The sequence below is a fragment of the Carassius carassius genome, chromosome 6, assembly GCF_963082965.1.
Source record: "Carassius carassius chromosome 6, fCarCar2.1, whole genome shotgun sequence".
NCBI lineage: Eukaryota > Metazoa > Chordata > Actinopteri > Cypriniformes > Cyprinidae > Carassius > Carassius carassius.
This window is the reverse complement of record NC_081760.1, coordinates 7,013,897-7,039,462: the sequence shown is the minus strand read 5'-3', so window position 1 is coordinate 7,039,462 and position 25,566 is coordinate 7,013,897. Positions and strand designations below refer to the sequence as shown.

The 25,566-nt window shown below is 35.2% G+C and overlaps 1 protein-coding gene and 2 pseudogenes across 4 annotated transcripts; 2 read left to right on the top strand and 1 right to left on the bottom strand.

Annotated features, from left to right (window-relative positions):
* Nucleotides 1–1,498: 1,498 nt before the first annotated feature.
* On the bottom strand, nt 1,499–6,169 carry LOC132142122 (BRCA1-associated ATM activator 1-like; annotated as a pseudogene).
* Nucleotides 6,170–6,428: 259 nt separating this feature from the next.
* On the top strand, nt 6,429–12,244 carry LOC132141840 (eukaryotic translation initiation factor 3 subunit B-like; annotated as a pseudogene).
* Nucleotides 12,245–12,999: 755 nt separating this feature from the next.
* LOC132142304 (kinesin-like protein KIF19) lies at nt 13,000–25,169 on the top strand. 4 transcript variants are annotated; one of them, XM_059552083.1, is made up of 22 exons: nt 13,463–13,515; nt 14,421–14,501; nt 14,725–14,797; nt 15,627–15,737; nt 15,986–16,073; nt 16,347–16,483; nt 16,604–16,729; nt 16,867–16,959; nt 17,310–17,411; nt 18,403–18,555; nt 18,954–19,076; nt 19,587–19,743; nt 20,014–20,176; nt 20,931–21,108; nt 21,309–21,579; nt 21,684–21,805; nt 22,104–22,237; nt 22,338–22,425; nt 22,717–23,085; nt 24,278–24,449; nt 24,677–24,784; nt 24,905–25,169. In XM_059552083.1, the coding sequence occupies exons 4-22, from the start codon at nt 15,627–15,629 to the stop codon at nt 25,054–25,056; spliced, it is 2,847 nt and encodes a 948-aa protein (XP_059408066.1). In that variant the 5' UTR covers nt 13,463–13,515; nt 14,421–14,501; nt 14,725–14,797; the 3' UTR covers nt 25,057–25,169. The 4 variants fall into 4 exon arrangements, 3 of the variants coding, with proteins under 3 accessions (XP_059408064.1, XP_059408066.1, XP_059408065.1); XM_059552082.1 differs by having other exon boundaries at nt 14,677–14,797; XM_059552081.1 differs by lacking the exon at nt 14,725–14,797 and having other exon boundaries at nt 13,004–13,515.
* Nucleotides 25,170–25,566: the final 397 nt, after the last annotated feature.

Sequence of the window (25,566 nt, the reverse complement as noted above, 5' to 3'; positions counted from 1 at the left end):
TGGCTATTTCAGTACCCGGATCCTTCTTCTACGCAGCCATGATGTTGTAATTGAAGCAGTATGTGGTCTGGCATTGTCACGTTGGAAAATGCAAGGTCTTCCCTGAAAGAGACGAAATCTGGATTGGAGCCTATGTTGTTCTAAAACTTGGATATACCGTTCAGCATTGATGGTGCCTTTCCAGATGTGTAAGCTGCCCATGCCACATGAACTCATGCAACCCCATACCATCAGAGATGCAGGCTTCTGAACTGAGCGCTGATAACAACTTGGGTTGTCCTTGTGCTCTTTAGTCTGCATGACATGGCATCCCAGTTTTCCAAAAATAACTTCAAATTTTGATTCGTCTGACCACAGAACAGTTTTCTACTTTGCCACAGTCCAATTTAAATTAGCCTTGGCCCAGAGAAAACACCTGCGCTTCTGGATCATGTTTTGATATGGCTTCTTTTTTGACCTATAGACGACAGCGAATGGCACGGTGGATTGTGTTCACCGACAATGTTTTCTGGAAGTATTCCTGAGCCAATGTTGTGATTTCCATTACAGTAGCATTGCTGTATGTGATGCAGTGCCGTCTAAGGGCCCGAAGATCACGGGCATCCAGTATGATTTTCTGGCCTTGACCCTTACGGACAGAGATTGTTCCAGATTCTCTGAATCTTTGGATGAACTTCAAACTATTTGCTATTTTTCTCTGAGAAACTCCTTTCTGATATTGCTCCACTATTTTTCGCCGCAGCATTGGGGGAATTGGTGATCCTCTGCCCATGTTGACTTCTGAGAGACACTGACACTCTGAGAGCTCTTTTTATACCCAATAATGTTGCCAATTGACCTGATGAGTTGCAAATTGGTCCTCCAGCTGTTTCTTATATGTACATTTAACTTTTCCGGCATCTTATTGCTACTGTACCTGTCCTAACTTTTTTGGAATGTGTAGCTCTCATGAAATCCAAAATGAGCCAATATTTGGCATGACCATTCAAAATGTCTCACTTTCAACATTTGATGTATCATCTATATTCTATTGTGAATAAAATATAAGTTTATGAGATTTGTAAATTATTCCATTCCTTTTTTACTCACAATTTGTAAAGTGTCCCAACTTTTTTGGAATCGGGTTTGGTTGTCAGTTTTATTGACACTTTTTAATGTTTTATAATTATGTTATTTTACATAAGCATCTGCTTACATATGCAGTCTTTTGTTTCTGATTCTGCTTTGCCTTTGTTTTGATCCGGAGATTCAACACTTTCAGAAGATGTGTAAAAGCACCCCTTATGTATAACAGTGGAAGCACAGAAAGCCAGAAAATTCTATCTATAGTGGTGAAAGAGTTAAAATATCTAAGGCATTATAAGGGGTTTGGCTGGCAAAAAAGCTTGGGAAACCTTTATAGGAACATTTCCAGCAGGTTGGAATAATGAAATGGGTCTTGAAACTATACATCTTCCTTTATTAAATTTCCATAAAAAAAATCTTACACAGTATATTCTCAATAGCAATCCAATACATTCTCCTCACTTTGCTGGGCTGATGAAAGAATGTCCTGCATTAGCGATTGGGGCGAATTCACAACATGATCACTGCTCAACATCAATGTCCTCTGCATGTCATTTAGATCTAGAATCGGCAGTATCATGGGCAGGCTAATGTCTTTGATACACTGCAGCTCACTGTCTGTTCTCATACGATCCTGTAGCTCCATTCATTTCACACCCAGATGCTTTGGCCTGTTGTTTGTTGAGGTATCTACTCTGCACCTCATCCCCCCATCTGTTCCCACATACATTCAAGACAAGAGAGCTGTGATCCAAATCTGCGGTCTCAGCTGTAAGTGTTCGGAGCCTGACTAAGAGTGCACAGGCTTTTTCACACACTGGTCTGTCATAGTCAAACAAGCTGTTAAACAGTAACTCAAACAGCCCAAATTCTTTCAGTCTGCTTAAGGCTTGCATCAAACGTGTCTTTTCAGATAAATCAACATTCTGCACTATGTATGGACAGCAGGTCAGTGTCTTTTCCATCAACACTTCTGCTAGCTCCAGCGTGTGCATTTTCACTTCCCAGTCAAAATCGTGCCTCCCAGTGACAGGACAGCGCTCAGAGACAAGTCCAAAGCTGTTACTGTGTGTGATCCTTTCAGCCATGATGTGAAAGCTTTGACCTACGAGCTCTACGAGGAAAGCCTTCTGTGTCCTGAGAGACAGCAATCATCATCTGTGTCAAAGCCTTCTCCTAAGGTCCAATAATACAATAAAAAAATATGTGATTTGACTGAGAAACAAAATGTCTCATCATTTAAATGACCAATGGGCTACAATTATGCCACTGGACAAAGTCTGGAAGGCTGGTACAACTCGAAGGCTAAACACTCGATGTTCACTCCATCTCAAACTGAGTCAATATTGATTTCATTTTAGTTATTTTTACTAAAGAATATTTCTTAAATTGCACTCAAGTTTTAATTACCCAAGTGCAAAATTAAATCCAAATATTTATACATTTTATATATTTCATTAAACAAGTACATTTTGTGTAGATGTAAGTTGTAATATGTTTATGTTGTGTTCATATCTTATTAATCTCATTTGGTTATTTTAAACAATCATATTCTTTCTAGATTTCACTTCTTCTTAAACATTGATAGTGCACTGTTAATATACTGCAGTGTTACTTTCCATATGTTTTCATCAAAAGTATTTTGTTGGCGAAATAAAAAAAAACTTACTCACAGTTATATCAATATCAACCTTACCTTCATAAACGCTGAGAGCACCTAATGTATCCATTCCAGGCCACACCTCTGAACCTTGCAGCAGCCAATCAGGTGAAAGGATGCATTAATATGTAGCAAAGAAGAGGGGCAATGCCCAGAGCACATCCTCAGAAGCTACACCACAGAACTGGTGATCGAGTGTATGGAAATGTCTTCAAAGAGGTATTTCTAACAAAGGAAAGGCACAAATTACATTGAGTAGAGCACATTTTACCATATTTATATCTATTCCACAGACTTTACAGCAAAATCAGCATGGGTAATGAAAAAATTTCATTAATTCATTGTAGATTGCATATGGTTTCAAGACACATTTTTTAAACTTGATCCTTTAACTTAACCCAGTGTCTTAAAAACACGGCGCACATGCAAGATGCTGAAAAACCAATAGTGCAATGGTCAAAATCCTCCATCTACATCATTTGCATAGAAAAAAATGTAAAAGCAGCGCAATGGAACACAAAAATGCATTCAGTGTGAACAAAAGTTCTTTACTGAAGTGACATTCTGAAGCAGAAGTCTGCTTACTGTGTGTGCCAGCTCAGCTAGGCTTGATAAACTATGCAAGAGGAGGGAAATACACAAGGCTTTCTGAGATAGCTGTTCATTTAGGACTAAATGTGTCTCCATTTCTGTTTGAGGCTGTGTAGACACACACTGCAGGGGGAGCAAGATGACACCCGTAGCCTTCCTCTTTGAAACCTCAGGACTAAAAGGATAAAGAGAGAGAAAACTTATGTGAATACTACAATACATAACTGACTGCTGGTTCAAATGTGTGTATTTTGCACTATATATATTATATGTGTGTGTGTGTGTGTGTGTGTGTGTGTGTGTGTGTGTGTGTGTGTGTGTGTGTGTGTGTGTGTGTGTGTGTGTGTGTGCAGTTTTGTGACATATCAGGACATGGACAGTATAATGACATGGGTATGACACAGGTATTACAAGGAGAGGGTGACTTATGAGGACATAACCCATGTCCCCATTTTTCAAAATGCTTATAAACCATACAGAGTTAGTTTTTTTGAGAAAGTAAAAATGCACAAAGTTTCCTGTGAGGGTTAGGGTTAGGTGTAGGGTTGGTGTAGGGCCATAGAGTATACAGTTTCTACAGTATAAAAACCATTACGCCTATGGGATGTCCCCACTTTTCACAAAAACAAATGTGTGTGTGTGTGTAAAGGTCTATGGTAGTAACCATTTCTCCAGCTTTACAACTAGTGCTGCACACTGAAATCACCCAGCATAGCTTCTAATAATTCTTACACTTTATGTTCTGACTGGCCGAGCAAGGGTGTCCTGTAACAGACAATAAACATTTCCTAAAACTATAGTAATATTAAAATTCATTCATGAATTAAATGTAAAAATAAATGGGAAACAGTTATATTATCAGCATATCTACAACAATTAGAATAATGTAATGAACTAATTTTGTTAAACATTATTTCAATTTAAAATATGTTTGTATTTTGATAAATTTGAAAATAGAATCTATTTTTCTAATGGCAAAGCTAAATATATTAGCAAAATATTATTTAAAAAAAAAAAAAAAAGATTTTTATTCCTGTGATGTAAAGTTAAATTTTCAGCAGCCATTACATCAAAAATCATTTTAATATACTGATTTGGTGCTTAAGAAACATAATGTAAATGTAAAGTTTTATTGCTAATACAAATACTTCAACTCAAATTAATAGATAAATAAAATGTAATGTCGTATTCAACTCACCTCACAGCAGCTTGTAGAACAGTCATTAGAGTCTGAGTCAATGATTCAGAACCCCTGCTGATTAAAAGTTCCAGAGGTACTAGCGCATCTTTCCATAGCGTTCTTCTGATAGGCTCTCCACACTGAGAGAGAACCAGTGACAGAAGCTGTAAGCCCAGGAAGACCCGAGGATGGTCCTCTGAGCTCAACACCTCAACCACAGCATTCATAATCTCATAGGAGACTGAGACCCAATCAGACCTCATAGATGACAAACTTGATCCCACAGCATCACTGCCATTGGTCGTGTTTGATGATGTGAGGATGTTTAGGATATACACTAAAAGCTGATTTGCCAAAGAGGCAACAAACAGACTCCTGTCGTTCTGCAGCTGGAGAACCACTTTGATGAGTCCTGTGCACAGAACGGCATTTAAGACTTAAGATTTGAAAAGACTAGAGATCAAAAAACTTTTTTCATTGATTCATCTAAAACTAAACACCAACTTACAGTCCACTAACTAGAATCAACAGAATTCAAACAACACAATGCAATAGAGTGTTTACTTTTATGCGATGACCTCTTAATTTATATTAAATAGATAGTGTGCAAGTTTATGTACACTGTCATTCAAAGGTTTAAGGTTGTGGTTATAAATAATTTGATCAAAAAACTCAACTCAAACTGTTGTTTGGCCCATTTATTGTTATTTGGAGACTAAGCTGGTGGCAAAGCTGAATTTTCAGCATTACTCCAGTCAATCCAATGTTGAAAACAGCTGTTCTTTTGAACTTTTTGTTCCTCAAAGAATCCAAATGTATCACCTTTAAAATCTTTGATGGAAAAAAAGTATGAAAGAATCACATTTATTATAAATAGAAACCTAAGTGTAGAAGTCCTTACTGTCACTTTTGATCAACTGAATGCATCCTTGTAGAATTAAAGTATTAATTTAACACAAAAATTCTTAATGACAAGTACACAACTATGTTAATTTATTCATTTATTTATTTTGCTTTATCTGCTATCTAAATGTAAGTAGTTCTTAGATTGGAATTTACATTACATTTAAATTTATACATTTAGCAGACGCTTTTATACAAAGCGACAAATGAGGACAGTGGAAGCAATCAAAAACAACAAAAAGAGCAATGATATATAAGTGCTATAACAAGTATATATATATATGTAGCCGTATTTATTATGCAATTTTATATATATATATATATATATATATATATATATATATATATATATATATATATATAAATTGCATAATAAATGAAAATAAAATAAAATACAAAAAAAAATTTTAAGAACAGAATTAGAATAGTGAGTGATAAAGTTAAAGGGTCAAATAAAGATGGAAGAGATGGGTTTTAAGACGATTCTTAAAGATGGCCAAGGACTCAGCTGCTCGGATTGAGTTGGAGAGGTCATTCCACCAGGAGGCAACATTTAATTTAAAAGTCTGTAAAAGTGACTTTGTGCTTCTTTGGGATGGCACAATCACGAGACGTTCACTTGCAGAACGCAAGCTTCTAGAGGGCACATAAGTCTGAAGTAAGTAAGCAATTTAAACTATACAGTATACTGCATTATGTTACATTTACTTTAATACACTTTCTGTCCTAATTTATTTGCCTAAGTCTATTTTTACGCACATATTACGCATATCCTGCAAAGGACATACATAACGACATCCTGAGCGGTGACTCGTCTAGCTTTGTTTGCGCAAATTCGGCGCACTTTGGTGTTCTTCAATAGCGTAACTTCCTCTGACTCCCTCGCATGGTAACAGCGGACGCTTCGAGAGTTCCTAGCTCCGGCTGCGCAGTCTGGAGGCAGTCAGCATCAAAATAATCTGACGCATTTCTACTAGTTGTGTAAGTAAAAACAGACTGCGTTCAGACTCAGCTATTCGAGTTCGTCAAATGCTAGATACGGCAAATATGGCAGCTGAATCGGAATTTGATGAAGAAGAGGAGCCTCCGTTCAGCGATCCGGAGGATTTTGTGGATGACATCGATGATGAAGGTAGAGGCTGCAGTGAATCCGCTATGCGCGTTCGCGCGGCATCTACGCGAGACAGTCACCATGCACATCACAACTAAATCTGCTATAAGTTAACGTTACCTCAAATTCAAGGCAATACTTTTTTTTTTTCCTGAGCAATAATATTATGACATATTTTATTACAGCTTATTTCTATGCGCGTGGAAGGACTATTCTGCTAATTTGACAGCAAGCAGACAAACGTGTCATTTGCATTCTGTCATATTTTGCCCATTTGTAATATTTTATATCATTATTCAGTTGCGTTTTTGCTAGTGTCTCTGCCTTGCAAATATTTTCCATGGTATCAATTTCAGCCAGCATACCAGGAACAGTTATAAAACTAATAAAACTATAACTTTTGCAACTTGGGAAAATTATATATATTTTTTTTTTTCATTAAAACAAATATTGCATTTTAAATTGATGAAAAGATTTGTATTAATATTGAGGCAAATCACATGTTAATTTGTAAATTTTATTAATATGATACTAATGAAAACAATAAAAAGAATAGAACAACGTTTCACCTAAAATGTTCTTATATAGAAACATTTAAATGAACTGGGTATATTAAGTTACAAATATTTCAAATGAATGAATCCTCTACATTAGGCTACATTAAAAGGACAGATCAGGTAAAAAAAAAAAAAAACTTCCTGTACTGCACAAATGTAGGATCTATTTAAAATATAAAATGTTATTTTTTTAGAGCAGGTATTGAATTTAGTAATGCACATGTACAGCAATAGTTTTCCAGGAGCCTAGTTTCTAAGTTGTAAGTAAGAAGTTTGTGTGGTTTTATGCAGAGTTGTTGGAGGATGTTTTGAGGCAGAGACCTTTGGAGGCTGATGGGATTGATTCGGTGGTCTTAGTGGACAACATTCCTCAGGTGGGCCCTGAACGTCTGGAGAAACTGAAAAATGTGATCCATAAAATCTTCTCCAAGTTTGGAAAAATCACTAATGAATTTTACCCTGTATCGGCTGGGACAACAAAGGGGTAAGTTTCTGACTTTTATCAGATAGAACTATAAAATCTGATTCAGATGATTCAGATTTTTTACAGACTATGATTTAACGATAAATGTGAAATGTTCTCAGGTATATCTTTCTGGAGTATGCGTCCCCTAACCATGCTCTGGAAGCTGTGAAGAATGCAGATGGTTACAAGCTGGACAAACAGCACACATTCAGAGTCAATCTGTTCACCGATTTTGATAAGTATGTTTTTCGTGGCGTTCATATGTTCGGAAGCAGAACATAATTTGTTATGACTGGTTTATGACTGTTTTATTGCGATCTTCAAAAAATAAAACCTCTTTTTACTCTACAAATATTGAGGTACAGTAGTGATTCAAATCTTATGGACCATTTATCTTTTTGTTTCAGATACATGAATATCAGTGACCAGTGGGACACCCCTGAAAAACAGCCATTTAAAGACTTTGTACGTAGTTCTGCTCCTGTTATTAGAAAAAATTATATATATATATATATATATATATATATATATATATATGTATATATTAGCCAATGACCATGGCATTACTTAATTTTCTGTCACTGTTTACCAGGGCAACATGAGGCACTGGCTTGAGGATCCAGACTGTCGTGATCAATACAGTGTAATCTATGAATCGGGAGAGCAAACTGCCATATTTTCCAATGACCCCAAGGAGCCGATCCTAGTTGAAGAGAGAGCTGTGAGCACATTTCCTTTCAAACAGGCTTCAGGGATATTTTAATATTATTTATTTATTATTAAATAATTAACAAAATATAAACAGATTTGATTTAGTGTTTTAAGTTTAGACTTGGTTCAGTATTTATTAATTAATTTTAATATTATTTATATGCAATTATAGTATTAATATTTTGAATTGGAATGTTTTCCGTTTTCATTTTTAATTTTAGTTTGTTTTAATAATAATTTTTCAGTTTAGTTTTTTTTTTTTTAAGTTTAACAAGTTTTTTATGTAATATTTATTTTATTTCAGCTTATTTAAATGAACAAAACCTGTTTTTAATAGTCTTAGTTAACGATAACAAAAAGTTTTCTCGAAAGAACAAAGATTTGCTATCTGCTCCAGAGATCTAGATGTCTATTGGTGGAAAAGTTATGTTCAATTGCTCATCTACAGTCTTTCATTTACAGCAATAAATACAGGCTTACTGATTATGCAAATAAATGCAATATAATCCTAACATTACTAACTTTCAACAGTGCTGGACTGAGACTTACGTCCGCTGGTCACCCAAAGGGACATACCTGGCCACTTTTCACCAACGAGGAATTGCATTGTGGGGTGGAGAGAAGTTCAAGCAGATACAGAGATTCAGCCACCAGGGTGTCTCTCTCATTGACTTCTCCCCATGCGAGAGGTAAACACCCGAAAAGAGAGTGCGAGCTGCTATTACAGAGTTACACATGTGACTAACACATTCAAAATGTGTTCAGGTATGTGGTGACTTTCAGCCCACTGATGGATACTAAAGAGGACCCTCAAGCCATCATCATCTGGGACATCCTGACCGGACAGAAAAAACGTGGCTTCCATTGTGAGAGTTCGGCACACTGGCCTATTTTTAAGTGAGGGTTTTAATTACCCTTTGTTTGTCTATGTTCATGAACCTTTTATTAAGATAATAAGAAGTTCTGAATTGTTTCTCTCACAGGTGGAGTCAAGATGGAAAGTTCTTTGCCAGAATGACACAAGACACTCTGAGCATCTATGAAACGCCGGTAAGATAAAGCATTATCTTCAGCATGCAGATCTTGTATTTACTCTTTTTTTAATAATGCCTTTGTTGATTTCTTCCAGTCAATGGGTCTGCTAGATAAGAAGAGTTTGAAAATAAGTGGAATAAAGTAAGTCTTTCCAAATTTATGCAGTATTGTAGAAGGTTATTAAAGGCAGATAATTCATCCTAGGCTTACTTTAGTATCTTTGAGATAATAATGTAATTTTTTTATGTAAGAGTTTTTTTTTGACATTTTCTGTTTTTTATTTTAATAAAAAATGATAGCATATTTATAATTTTATTTCAATTTGAGTTCTTTTAGTACTTCAAGGTAAACTAAATGAACATTTGAAATGATGCTTTGGAAAAAAATAAAATTACATAGATTCATATTTCAGTTAACGTTTATTTTATTTCAACTAGCAAAAATGTTTTTTAATGGTTTTAGATTCAGTTTTAGGTGACCCTAATTCAAAATATATATATATATACATATATTATTCATTACTTTAAGATAACTATAAGAGTGATCTACCTTTAAGTTTTATCAGGAAGCCAGGTTTTTATAAAATGCAACCCTAAAAATGTTTTCCTGTCCAATATAGATTTTTCTTGGTCACCGGGAGACAACATTATTGCCTTTTGGGTCCCGGAAGACAAGGACATTCCAGCCAGGGTTACGCTCATGCAGTTCCCATCCCGTTTAGAGATTCGGGTGCGGAATCTATTCAACGTGGTGGACTGCAAGCTTCATTGGCAAAGGCAGGGTGACTACTTGTGTGTGAAGGTGGACCGAACACCCAGAGGAACACAGGTGTGTGTTTGTGTTTGTAGAAAGTTCTCTATTAATTTCAAAGGTCTTCAGATTTCCCCAATTTGTTTTCTGCTCTTCAATAGGGTGTTGTCACAAACTTTGAGATTTTCCGCATGAGAGAGAAACAGGTTCCTGTTGATGTGGTAGAGATGAAAGGTAACCAAGACCTTAAATTGTCTTAAAGGCCACAAAGAGCATTTAATAGTATATTGGACTAAATGGAACATCTGATCTTTATTAGAGAGCATCATTGCATCATTGCAAGTCTCTTACGCTTACCAAGGCTTTATGTATTTTACCAAAAAATACAGTAAAACAGTATTATTCTGAATTATTATAGTTTAAAATAACTATTTTCTATCTTAATGTTTTAAATATGATTTTTTTCCTGTGATGGCAAAGATGAGTTCTCAGTCTTCAGTGTCACATGATCCAGAAATCATTCTAATATGCTGATTTGATGCACAAAATTCCTTATTATCATTATTGAAAGCAGTTTTTTTTTTTTTTGGATTCTTTGATGACTAGAATGCTTAAAATAAAGGAATTTATTTGAAATAGAAATGTCTGGTAAATGTCAGATGTTTTTCTTACATCTTAATTGCTTGTCTCATACAGGATATATTTCTCTTTTTTTCTGTGCAGCATGAATGGTGCTCTTGAATTTGTGGACACTTCAGATTGTACCATTATGTATATCGCAGAGCATTACATGGCCTCTGATGTGGAATGGGACCCTACCGGCAGATATGTGGTGACTTCTGTTTCCTGGTGGAGCCACAAGGTCATTTGACATGTCCACTTCCTCAAGTTATTATATGTTTATCCTCATAATGTTTTTTTTTCATTAAAATTTACTTACTTTGCCTACAGGTGGACAATGCATACTGGCTTTGGACATTCCAGGGACGTCTTCTGCAAAAGAACAACAAAGACAGATTCTGCCAGTTGCTATGGAGACCATGTCCTCCTACTTTACTAGGTCAAGAGCAAATAAAGGTGACAGCCTTGTCTACTGTTTACATTTGTAACATCTACACCATTTTGTACAACTGTGAAGGTTATAATGACTTTACCCAGAAAATTATACAATAGAGGCTCTCCATATTTTAACAGGCAATTAAGAAGGACCTCAAAAAGTTCTCAAAAATCTTTGAACAAAAGGATAGACTGAGCCAGTCAAAGGCTTCTAAGGTCAGTTGTTGTTTTTTCCCCATTGCAAATCCTTATACATATATATATTTACACTCATATTATTTTTTTTATAATTTATTTAATATTACAATGCTTCCACTATGCTTTTGATGCAGGAGTTAGTGGATAAACGTCGTTTGATGATGGAAGAATACAGCCGATACAAAGATAGTGCCATTCAGCTTTACAATCAACAGAGGGAGCTGCGCCTTCAGCTCAGAGGAGGTGAGAAACACTGTCCTCTGTCCATTGTTTCCCCCTTAATTTTGATTCTCTCGCTATAGTCCTCATAGTCTGCCGACATACTTTTTTTTACAAGTTCATGAGTTGCACTGAATTATCATCTCTCAGGTGTGGACACAGATGAACTGGATAGTAATGTGGAGGACTGGGAAGAGGAAACCATCGAGTTCTTGATCAATGAAGAGATCATTCCTCTCGGAGATCTAGAATAGACCTACACAGAAAGCACTACTGTTTCCAGCTGTAAGACAAAATTATCACCCCAAGAGAGTGCCATCAGTCCTTAACAAGTGCTTTGTATGACAGATACACCAAGTATTTTATATGCGCAGTTATAATCAAGCTGGTTGTATGTACAGTTGAGCAAAAAGTTCACACAAGTGAATAATCAAATATTTAAAGAAAGAAATATTAAAGGAAGCAAAAACCAGACTGGTATGATTCTAGTCAGGCTAAATCACTTACATGACATTTTAAACAGACAAATTATTGTTTTAGTCTGACTAAAATCAAACTTTTAGAGCGCAAGTTAACACACTTAATGATTCTGCTGAGAAGGGAAGTTGTTTGATCCTAATATGAATTTAAGTAAGAGCTCATATTCTTTATAATCCCCCTTCATACATTTTTCTTGTAGGATTCACTGAAAGGAGTAAAAGGCAGTGATTTATCATTTGCTATTCTTACTGACAGAGCAAGATACTTCTCAGTAACCAGTGGGACTGCTTTGTGGACTATTTTTTCTCTAAAGAAAACATGTCTGATCCAAGAGAGGATTTCTTTAGTACTGTGGTCTTGTCTTTCGTATAAGAACATTTTGTTTGCTAGGGAAATCTTTTCATAATGCAATTTTTTTCCCACCATCATTCCAATGGAAAATTTATAGACATCATGGAATCGGTTTGTGCTGCAGTATCAGGAGGAATAATGTCAAATCCAAACTGCACTTGTACAGGACCATTCTAATATTAGAAGGGAATTTTAACACAGTAAAAGCTCACAACATTTGATAGGCAAGTATAATTTATTAATTTAGAAATGACGTGTCTAAACAAGCATCATAAAACATTTTATATTAAAAAATATATATTTAATTTAATTTACTTCATGTTTTATTTTATTTGAATTTGCCACAAACTGAAATTGTTTTAAAGAATCCATACAAATTTACAAGATTGTGTGTGTACTCCTATGGTAAATGTAAGTGACTTGACGTTTCTCCTGTGGTTTAATTTTTGTTAAAACACTATATATATGTTTATTAATTAACTATATATATTTTTAAACGTTGTGTTTATTTTGTCCAAAAGCATTGAGTTCATATTAGTCCCACCTCTCAACGCCCTAAACACCCAACAGTTGACAAAGTAGTTGATTTTTCAGCGGCGAAGCCATTTTTAATGTGAATGTGCGAATCTTCCAGTGACATCGCCGCGTTATTTTACCTGTGTGTACATCTCTCCATGGTAACAGTAACCGTTTCCTCGCGCCAGCACGCGCTGCGAGTGGCTTGGCTGGTTTAAAGAGGCGGGAGCGTTTAACCTTTTATCCTTCACTTAATAAATCCTTCTCACTCATTTACTCCTAAATATCAAAGTAAATATGATTATGACTATGGTTTGGAGTGACAAAAATATTTCTTTTAGCTTCTCCTGAGAGGACGGGTTGACCCAGTACCTGCTTGGGTTGTTTGAAAGCTCTAGGGGTTTTATCACCGTTAACAACAGTCCGCTGGTGACTCGAGGACCTCCGCAGGGGCCAGCACAGTCCTGCCTCAGAATGAGATTACCCAGTCATCAAGAAGATTAACTAACCCACGTTAAGTCACCAGTATATTCTAGCGTGGCTCTAACTGAGGCGTATTTTGATCTCGTCCGTTAAAACAGGCTGTGATACAGCACAGGGTTGAAGTCGCTTGGGAATAAAAAGATGAAGGACTTGCCAGAAGAGTGGGAGGACCATCAGCTCACGGTAGGCTGTCAACGTTTTCCTAATGCACCACAGTTCATTCAACAATAATGTTGAACACCTGTCAGTGCGAATATTACTTGGCCTGTATATTTTCATGCATGGAAATGAACAGGCTTCTTCTAGAGATGCATGATAATGTGGCTCCTTTGGGACAGGAGAGGGTAAACAAATGAAGAGAACGTTTCTATTGAAACAATTTTAACACTCAATAATAACATCCATTAATAAGTCACTACATCAATCTTTGCAGACATACTGTACACATTAAAGTCGTGGCTACAAAAAATAAATACCTTTTGTGGCATGTTGTCACACTGAATGGCAAGTTGTCTAAAGGGAACCTAGTGTTTATTGACAGATTCAAGAGGGGAAAACAATTATAAAATACAATTATATACAATTGCAACATAGTTAATGAAAACACAAGAAAAAATGATTCACAACAAATATGAAACAGCACAACTGTTTTCAACATTGATACTACAGTAATAAGAGAACCAATTCAGCAGATCAAAATTATTTCTAAAGGACTGTAATGGGTTATAATATTTTAAAACATATAAACCACATGTGACAACTTGCCGACCTGACATAGCCTTGTCTTAACACAGTTAAACTTTAATTTAATACAGGTGTTTATTAAAAAGTTGACACTTTGCTAACTTGATATTAATGGAGTATCAAAACTATAGAGTTTGAGATGTAACACTAGTGAATTGACAGCTAGCCCCAGTCTCCTATAGTGGTTAACAGATCATTTGTTCTTAAAGATTCTAATTATCACATGAATCAAAATTTCATTGTATTTTAATAATATGAATGCACTTTGTTAATGTTCTATGCACCTAATTGGATGAAGGGAGAAGTTGTGTTTTTTTTAAATAAATGATGTACATTGATTCAAGGTTGCTCTGCGCATCCGACCACTGAACGATGCAGACATCGAGGAGGGTGCAACTGCAGTGGCCCACAAGATTGACAGACAGGTTGGAAAAAAACAACAAACACAAAAGACCACTGAGACACATGTCCAGCATTACTTTAATAATTGTTTTCTGGAATGAATATCAATTGTTTACCTTAGTGACTTTTGACCTAGATAGGGACATGTAGCCTTGTGACAACTAGCCCCTCTATCTAATATTTGTGCAAATATTACAGGTTTTGGAAACATGTGCACGATGTTCACAACTCCTGATTCTGTTGCAGAGCCTGTCATGATGAATGATGGTCTAAAGACCTAATCCTCTCTTTCATCTTCAGTAAATCCTGTTTACAGTCAGTAAATAAGGTTTACTGTCTTCTTTGCTTATGCTTGATGTCTCAGGATTCAAAGAATCATGCTGCAGTCATTTCTTTGTATGCATAATCATGTCAATATTCTGATCATATTTTTCCAAGCATATTTATCCAATTCCAGACCACATCAGTCATAATAATTCATGATTTTATAAGATATACATTGCTAATGAGGGAGAGTGTAGCTTACAAACACCCTATTTTCAGATGTTTAATCATAAGGCATTTTTTGGCAAAGTTGAACAGGCAAAAAAAAAGAGTCATGACATTTAAAAAATTATGAAAGAATGCATCATTCTGAGATTTGCCAAAAAGGAAAGGTGTGAATTAAGTGCAAAAGACTTGGGGGAAAAGTAGGTGTCAGCAGAAATAGGTGTCAGTTTCTCAGAGAACTTGCTAAGAGAAGGAAGGCTCAAACACAACCAACATTTAATAAGAATCCAGGTCCAACAGCACAATATGAAAGATTTGTCTTGCCATCTACACTACCATTCAAATGTTTTGGGTCAGTGATATTTTGAAAACAATTTATACTATTCAGCAAGAACACATTAAATTGATCAAAAGTGACAGTAAAATAGGACAAAAATATGTATTTAAAATAAATAACTGTTTATACTAAACTTTGATCAAATAAATGCTGTCTTGGTGAGTGTATGAGTGATTAAAAAACTACTTTTGAATAGTAGTGGACAGTGACAGAGTGTCTCAACATATTGCATAATATGTAGTCATATATTTTTCATATAAGTTCATGTTTAAGAATTGATTAATATTTTGAATTAATTCTCATTTTTAATTATGGTCTTCAGATGGTGGTGTTGATGGATCCCTGTGAGGACTCTGAAAATGTCCTGAGGTCCAACCGCTCACGTGAAAAAACATACATGTTTGATGTGGTATTCGACTATACTGCCACCCAGGTCAGTAGTAGTTGCTGCTCTTCCACACAAAATATTTTTTTGTGTTTGTGTAGGTCATGGGATACTTGATCATTGTCCTTCATGGTCACTGAAAATTTAAGGGGCCGTTTCTTTAAAGAAAGTCATTGGTCTTGAGGTTATTTGTGTGTGTGTGTGTGTGTGTGTGTTAAAGGTCATTTACATTTTTAAAAGATTCAGCATGATCAAAGTGCCAGACCTCCATGTTATTTACTTTTTCTTTATTTCAGGAGGATGTTTATGTGGCAACAACAAAAAACCTTATTGATGGTGTCATTGCTGGTTATAATGCCACAGTCTTTGCATATGGACCCACGGGTAATGTTGATATGACGTTTTCTGTTTGGTGTTCGGATAAAAATTCACATGCTGTTCATTCACATTATCCTAAATTAAAATTCTTCTAAAACAAACAAATTTTGAACCTAATGGGATAAAAATAAATGAAAATGCTCATTTTAGACTGCTCACTGAGACCTTGCCTTACCATTGATTGTGTCTGCATATGACCTCAGACAAGACAAGAAAACCTTCTAAAATTAAGCATTTAACTAAGTAGAGAAACATTTTCTGCTTCATTTAATTTTTTAGGAGCTGGAAAGACATACACTATGTTAGGATTAGATTCTGAGCCTGGCATTTACATCCGAACACTCAATGATCTCTTCAGGGCCATTGAAGACAGCACTGAAGATTTGGATTGCAGTGTTTATATGTCATATATAGAGGTCAGTTTTATTGTTTTGTAGATATTAAAAACTATTACATAAAATTTGGTACTGTCCTTTAGAGACTTTACAAACGGAGTGTGTCCTGAATGCACTAAAAACTAATGAACTTCTTTGCAGATTTATAATGAGATCATCAGAGATCTGTTAAATCCATCTTCTGGATACCTTGAGCTGCGTGAAGATGCTAAAGGGGAAATACGAATCGCCGGCATCACAGAATTCTCTACATGTAATGCTAAAGAGGTACTTTTAAATAGTCTACCATACACTACCTTTTACTTTTGCTGCCCATTAATTTCCTACAGTTTGCCTGTTTTCTCCTTATTATCTCCAATAAAGGATGATGTTTTTCTGAACTTGGTGTTTGCCTGTGATTTTAGATAATGGCTCTTTTGACAAAAGGAAATAAACAGAGGACTCAGGAGTCAACAGCTGCTAACAAGACATCATCTCGCTCTCATGCTATACTTCAGGCAAGTCTAGAACACACACACACACACACACACGCACGCACACACACTATCTTACATTTTAAAATTAACTCACTGTAAATGTTTGAATATTTTTTAAAGACTTTACAATGTTATGTCATAATGTTATTGTTGTTTTACTGCTTCCTTTTATCTCATTTTACAATTATATTCATTTTGCAATCCGTCCCTTTGCGCCACCTGGCGGTAGTTTCGCGAATGATTTTAACATGCGACTGAATTACAGCGGTACACGCGGCGGTAAAGCCCAATTAGGCTGTCTACCTACTGTACATGACCTCAAATTGGCACACTAGTCTGAGTGTGCATCTGCTGCTTTGTCTGCTTCACAGGTGACAGTCAAGCAAAAGAGTCGTTTAAAGGATATCAACGAGGAGGTCAGGGTGGGGAAGCTATTCATGGTAGACTTGGCAGGAACTGAGCGAGCATCACAGGTATGTATATCATTGCTCTTTTTTTGTTGTTTTTGATTGCTTCCACTGTCCTCATTTGTAAGTCGCTTTGGATAAAAGCGTCTGCTAAATGAATAAATGTAAATGTATGTGCTGGTGTTTTGTTGTGCTGAATTGGAAATATAAGCTTTCAAATTCAGGGCTTGACAAAAAGAATTACCCAATGGCCCGGGGCCAGAATGAAAGATGCTCGGGCCAGTTGAAAAAATGTGTCACCGGCTCGATCAGGCCACTGCTGCACCATCATGAAAGTTTATCATTTGCATGTTTTTAAGCGTAGTTAATTTTAAAAATTCTGACAAATACTGTACATACCAAAGTATGTCAAAATACCAGTCTTGGCAAAAAACTTTGTAGCTTTAACAATAATTAATCTACGTATATTTAATTTATACAGTGGGCTACAGATGTTCTGGTCAAGTAGCCTATCTTTGTTTTATTTTAACCGATCTCTGTTATGGGCCAAAATGTTATTTGTGTGGAAATATTGCAAAGTCTGTAAACAGCCTTTAACAGAGGCCAGAGAATTGTAAAATTTTATTGGTATTTAAAATTTTGGTGTCATATAAGCTTATTTATTAGAATAAAAGATAACATGGTTCAAAAACAATAACCGCAACTATTAATTTTTTTTTTGTGGCAAGGTCAATGAAAATGTAAGCAGGGCTGGTAAAATTTGTAACCGATTAGAATCCTTAGCATTGAGCCCTGGAATTCCTCAGGGAGGCCAGATTTTATAGTTCGGCACCCTTCCTCATCTTTCACCGAAATTAATATTTAAGCTCTTCTGGCCTTCATTATTCATATGCATATAATGTGAGACTAATGAAGGAATTTGAGCATCTTACATCTCATATGGCAGCCAAAACATCACTCTTCATTAGATTCAGACATTCTTACACAGTTGTTTTGTCTGTGAACACCAACAGACAGTCTTATGTCCTGTTCTAAAGCACATATTCTCTTTGCTCAGACTCAAAACAGAGGAAAGAGAATGAAGGAAGGAGCACATATAAACCGTTCCCTGTTAGCACTGGCCAACTGCATCAATGCCTTGAGTGAGAAGGGTGGGAAAGGAGCCCAGTTTGTCAACTACAGAGATAGCAAACTCACTCGACTTCTTAAGGTGATCAAAATGTATGGACCATGGACCTATTTCCACCAATAATAAAAAAAAAAAAGTCATTGTAACTTTCTATCTCACAAATCTCAGAATTGACAAAATATAACTTCAGAATTCTGAGATATAAACTCGAAATTGTGAGTCACATTAGCATTTTTTTTAATTTTTTTTTATTCTGAGTCTTGAAAGTCCAAATTGTATCATATAATTTAGATTTTTTTTTCTCTGAATTGCATGTTTATATTTTGAATGCTCAGAATTGAAAGACAAAAAAGGGTTTAGTTTAAGATATAAACTTAAGAGAAAAATGTCTCACACAATATTCACAAACTCCTTAATCATTAAGAAGACTTGTTTTTTACAGTTGACACAGTTGCAATAGAATTTGATGTGAATTTCAGGATGCTTTAGGAGGAAACAGTCGCACAGTCATGATAACCCATATCAGTCCTGCCAGCTCCAACTTTGAAGAGTCAAGAAACACACTGGTTTATGCAGACAAAGCCAAAAATATCAGAACCAAGGTAAACACTAACTTAATAGTATTTGTCTAAACAATGTGCATTATCTAGATGATTATTTTAAACTATTTACCAGGCAAAGTATAAAACTACTGATGTTAATATTTAAAAGTCAAAGAAGTATCACACAAAATAAATGAGTATTAAAATAAATTAAATTTAGGTTTATGAGGAACTGTTCATAAGTGGTGCTGAACTGCTTAATATTTGTGTAGACGCTGTGATATATTTTTCTTCAGGATTCTTTGATGAATAGAAAATTTGGAATAGTAGTGTATATTCCACTGATAAAGTATTTTCTGTTAAATTTTAACATGATTAATTCAGAATAATATTGAAAAGATTTTTCACAATGTGTTGAAATTAATCATATGTACTCCATAAAATTATGGGTGTTAATGAGATCTCTTAATTTTCAGTGTCTGATCACCCTATTGTGGTTGTATTTGTGATTACATTGTGTTGAGATGCAGGCAAGATCCTCTCTTGCTATTCTGTTTCAAATTCTTCTAGGTGAAACGTAATTTGATGAATGTTTCATATCACCTGGCTCAATATACAAGAATTATTGCTGAACTACGAAGTGAAATTGACCGACTTCGTGCAAAGATTGACCAACAGAGTCAAGAGCAACAAAAAGGAGAGAAAGCAGACATTCATGAAATTCAAGGTTGTGTTCAATTTATATGTTGGTATTTGGGTACAGTAGCTGACAAATAATATTGAAATAAACTTTTTTATTTACATCAGGATTTTAGGTTGAATTATACTCTCTGCTTGAGTTATGCACAAAATTTTTTTCTTAGTAGTTTGTTCAAATCTTTAACTGCAAGTATGAGCAATAATATATATTTTTTCTTGAAATAGCAGTTACATTTAAAAAATTAAAGATTTTTCTTTTATGATTGCCATCTGCTTTCTCTGTATGGGCTGTTTTTAGCTGAGGTGCAGCAGTACAGTCATGGTGAGATGGCTTTACTGCAGGAGCAGCTCTTGTCTGCCTTCAGGGAGCAGATGGAGATCAGGCGCAGCCTCATGGAGCTGGAGAACTGCAATATGGAACTTCATATAGACACATCTAGACATCTGCTCACCATATCAGAGTAAACACTTAAACATACAGACAGAGTTCCAACCATCAGTAATTCTTCAATTAGGGACAGGATTATTATAGTTATCTAAAACTAAAACCATTTAAAAATAATAACGTTAAACGGATAGTTCACCCAAAGATTACAATTTTGTCATCATTTATTCACCTTCTTATTAATTAGTATAGGAACTTCTTTCTTCTGTTGAACATATTTTGATTAATGTTGGTAATCAAACAGTTTCTGGGAGTAGCCATTGACTTCCATAGTATTTTTTACCATACTATGAAAGTCAGCGGCTACAGGCAACTGTTTAGTTATCAACATTCATCAAAAGATCTTCTTTTGTGTTCAACAGAAGAAATTAAAGTTTGGAACAATTTGAGGATGAATAAAAATAAAAATGTAATAAAATGAAACGTATAAAAAAGAAAAATGAAAAAGAAAAACCTTTTTAAGGATATATATGATTAATGCCTTATGTTATTTTGTCTATTTAATTAATTTTTCTGTATTTTTAAGAGTGTTAAAATGTAAAACATTTAAATTTGAGTGTATTTATTTTGGGCTTGTCATCCAAATACGGTATGTCATTACCACCTTACTGATCAAATAAAAAAAATGATAAGAAAAAAAAAAGTAAATACATTAGTGTAGTAAAAAATACTATACTCCTTGTTATAAATAGACCCCTTCCCTACAGTATTATAACTTTTTCTTATTTTCATCTCACATCAACCCTCTTTCTCTTTTCCTCCTCTTGTAGTTGGGAGCGTGACAGAGCACGTGCCCGGCAAGGGAGAGGAAAAGTAACTGAAGAGAAATCAGACAGAGATAAGGAGGAAGAGCAAGAGAGTGGACCAGAGGAGCCACAGTTTGTCACAGCAGCTCGAGAGGAGATTGGCCCACTACTGGCTGAACAGGGAAAGACAATGGAGCTCAAAGTAATTATGTTCATTTAGTAATTAAGACTCATTTTAAAGGAGTTATGAATGCAAATGGAAATCTGACATAACATGTCAAGGAGTAACAGCAGTACTGCATATAAAATTCTCATATTTTAAAGCAAGCTGTTTTACGTTTTCATCTTTTTTTAAAAAAAATTTTTTGGTTATTTCCCTATTGGTTTCTACCCTTTTTTCAGCGTCAACTGGAAGAAAAATTAATGACCATGAAACTAAAGTCATCTAAGATTGAGGAGTTGCTTCCTAAACGCATAAGTAACCGTGAACAGAGAGACATACTTACATTGCTTTGCAAGGTTCATGAGCTGGAACTTGAAAAAACTGAAATCCAGTCAGCTGTTCTCTGTAAAGAATATGTTCTCAGAACAAAAGACTTCATCATCCAGCACCATGAGCAGCAGCGGACGCTCTGTGATGACATCATACACCAGCAGAAGGCTCTAATTGAAGGTGTGGGTCACTGAAATGGGCTGATGTCTTTAAAGAGACAGATTATAGCATCTGACATTATAAACATTAGATCAAATATTTATATTCATTAATTCTGTCCACAGATCAAGGACTTTGTGTACCTGAGGAGTTACAAGAGCTTTATTCACTGTACTTTAGTGAATTAAGTGAGGGAAGCATAGACCAAATTGTCAACCTTCACACTTTTACCACAAACCCCAGAGTTGTGAGCGACACTTGTTTATATTCTATTTCATCTCTTCCTTTATTTCTCATTTTCTTTTCCCTTTTAATTGCTATTTAAATAAGTCTCTTCTTCTCACCGAAGCGCATTTATTTAATCAAAAATACAAGAAAAAAAAACAGTAATATCATGTTATGATTATTGTAATATTTTTGCAATTTAAAACAAATTTCTATTATAATATACTTTAAAATGTAATGTAATTTATTTTCAGCAGAAATTTTACTTATCCCAAACTGTTGAACGGTAGTGTGTCAATTATTTATTTCTGTTTATACAGGATAACTCTCTTATGATTATGGCCAGCCAGGTGAGACTTGATGTGATCTCAGCAGAACAGCAGAACAACAGGAAGTTCAGTCCTTTAGATAAACACCCCTGTGATTCTTCTTCCTCTGGGCTGGATTATGACAGGTAAAGTATGTATTGAGGAAAGTAGACTGCATCGTTCAACTGAAATAACAACAGATGTGGTTTGCTTTCATCCATCTTGTTTATATCTTCCTTATCATAGTGACAGTAACAGAGTTTTCAAACCATTGTCTAAACCTCAGCCACAGAGACGGCACCACTTATCTTCTAGCCCAGCACTTTCAATAAAGGTAAAAACACAGAAGCGCTCATAGACACAGAGCCATACCAACTGACAGAATCATCTCATCTTTTACTGTGTAAACAAATGGCATTATATCAGATAGACTCACAAGAAACACTTCTGAGTATCAGAATTAAAGTAATCCATAAATTAATCAGAAAATATCAGTAAATGAAATCAAACAGGTAAACATGAAGGTAAACAATTATCTTAATCAATGTTGAAATAAGTATATAATTGATTTAGATGGCATAGCAATGTACAGTAGTTTGAAATGTGGCTTAATGTCTTTGAGCAGGTTTGTGCTGTTAAGGATTCAACTCCCATTAGTCCTACTGAAGCTGTGAGTCCAGACACTCTGAGGGAAATTGTTAGTTACACCAAGAGCATCTCAGTAATTGCAGCGAAACGTCGCTCACACCTAGTGAAGGCGACCAATTCCAGAGTGGCCGGTTTGGCTTTGACCACAGGGCTCAAATCCTCAGTAAGTATGGACAGTCTAGTTTCTACTTTGGCAGAAGAGTCTTCTGAGGTCAAAAGAAACACCCCAAGACATGGAGGCAGGTCTAAGTCGAAGCAGGACCTAAAGACAACGGAAGCCAGAAGAGAGCTGCCTGAGAGAAACCAACACAAGAAACGGTCCAGGTCTTTTGAAGCAAGCAAAAGGGTAGGAGTGTATCTATGTGTACCTGCATCGCTGTTGTTACAGTGAGCTTTGAATATGCTATATATTTACACTATCGTTCAAAATTTGAGATTATTATAATTTTTTTTTTTATTAATACTTTCATTCAGCAAGGATCCATTAAATTAATCCAAAATTACAGTTAAGGCATTTATTTATATGGCTACAAAAAAAAAATACATTTAAAATAAATTTTTTTTACTTTCTATATATCAAAGAATGCTGAAAGCAAAATGCATCATGGTTTCCACAAAAATATTAGGCAGTACAACTGTTTTCAACATTGAAATATTTTTTTGAGCACCAAATCAGCATATTAATATGATTTCTGAAGGATCATGTAAGACTGAAGACTGAAGAGTAATGATGCTGAAAATTCACAGGAATAAATAACATTTGAAAATATATCCAAGCATTTATTTTAAATGATAACAAAAATTCACTATATAACTGTTTTGCTGTATTTTTGATCAAATAAATGCAGTATTGGTGAGCAAAAGAGACTTCTTTCAAAAACATTATAAAAAAGTTACTAATCCCAAACAAGCTACTACGTTTAGGCCATGTGTGCACTAAAGCCTTTTTTCCAGCACATTCTTTTAATTGTTTTGAAATGGGAACGCTGCGTTTTTTTAAATGCCAAGCTGAGTGTCTTTTTCATGCTGAGCGCGAAGGTGTTTTTTTCTTGGTGACTAATACCGACCAAGAATCACAGCCCGCTTGTACTATGACAGAACAACAATGGAGAGTTTTGCTTGTCTCCGAGTATTTAAGTCTTTACCAGATGGAATTGCCGGACTACCATAATATTGTTATGAAAAATAATGCTTGGAGAAACATTTAATTCTTGATGCATCTGCCATATTACTTCAGCAGATATTGCATGTCATAGCAACAACATCATCTCAACTGACAAAAGAAAATACTGTGCTCTCAAGCACTCACATCTGGGCGTTTTCAGCAGAGCGCCGGGCATTTTCAGATGGCTAGAAATGCTTTGGTGGACTTGCGTTACTACAGTGTGCTTTTGTGTTTTTTTTACAGTGGGTCGTATGAGAAATTATAACCTAATTTAATTGAGCAAACAGGTGTCTATGTAAAAAGATGGGAAAAACTGTAAATCTCAACTTACATTATTGAAGAGGCTGCTTAATTTTATCTGTTTTTACCACAGCACGTACAAAAACCAAGACAAAACCCTTCCAGATATCCAGCTTTGAAGAGCATCTCAGACAACAGGCTTGTTCGACCAGCATTAAACGTGATCCAGCCACTCAACAGTGGTGCTGGAAACCCTTTAACACCCCCAGTAGCTAAAGTGAAAAACACTGTCTCTCACTTTACAGGTACAGAACTGCTTTCCAAACTCAAGCAAACTGTTATACAGCCTAGAATATGGATGTAACCTTTATTAGAAAATGGAGAACTTTGTGTCATTTATCCATTAACACAATTGAGTTTTTTTATTTTTTAACAAGGGTACCAAAATCATTGTGTGCTGCTTTCATGCTGTATATCTGTGAAACAGGCCTAAAAATTAGCAAATTGTGAAAAAAATGATATATGAATTTAGGTGAAGTGCAGCTTGAGAAGTTAGAGATCAGGGGAACACCACCCAGCATCATCCATCAAAAACACTCTGATGTCAAACGAGGACAGACAACCTACAAACGACAGCAAGGTAAAAAAAAAATTATCTTGCTATTTACAGTAGCAACATTCTTTTGTTTTTAATTGTGAAATTAGTTGGAAGGATGTGATTTGTTTTGTAGTCCAACCCAAGTTGCCAAATTTTTTTTAGGCCTAGGAGATGTTTCTTACTCCAGCAATCTCCTACAGCAACCAGGCAATTACAAGAAGTCCACCAATGAAAATCCTAGACAAAAAGGAATGACCGATGTCAACAGAAAGAATGAAGGATGGCAAAAAACCAAACATACTGTAAAAAAGTAATTTGTCTGAGTTTTTCGTTCATATACAAGAGAACATTTTTTCACTAAAATGTACAGCTGAGACTATGTTATGCAAGTTATTTTTCTTTGCTTTGAAACTGACAATACATACAATTTTTTTTTTGGATGAATAATTTAAAGCCAATTTATTTGACGTGAAAGCATATAAATGTATATATAAACATATGCTTGGAAATAAAGCATGTTTCAGAATAGCTAAATTTTTTCTCTAAATGTACTGTGTAAACTGATGAAATGCTTATGGCTTAATTTATTTATTTAAAAAAAACATATATATTAAAATGTCAAGTGTCAAAGTCCATATTGGTTTGTTCAAAGGAAAATTAATTAATTGGTTAAAAGTTAACCAAACTGACATGGACATAAACTGATCCCTGATCAACTTTAATGAAATCTGGTGTTTAATAACATCGGGTTACATCGCTGTTTAAATTCACATTCCATAATATATATATTCTTCTTTTTTGAAAAATTATCCAAAGTCTGGAGC

Coding starts and splice junctions, on each gene's coding strand:
- LOC132142304 (XM_059552081.1), top strand. CDS start 13,474: ATGAAGGACTTGCCAGAAGAGTGGGAGGACCATCAGCTCACG. Junction 16,074..16,346: donor CTTTGCATATGGACCCACGG/GTAATGTTGATA, acceptor TTAATTTTTTAG/GAGCTGGAAAGACATACACT. Junction 17,412..18,402: donor GAACTGAGCGAGCATCACAG/GTATGTATATCA, acceptor CTCTTTGCTCAG/ACTCAAAACAGAGGAAAGAG.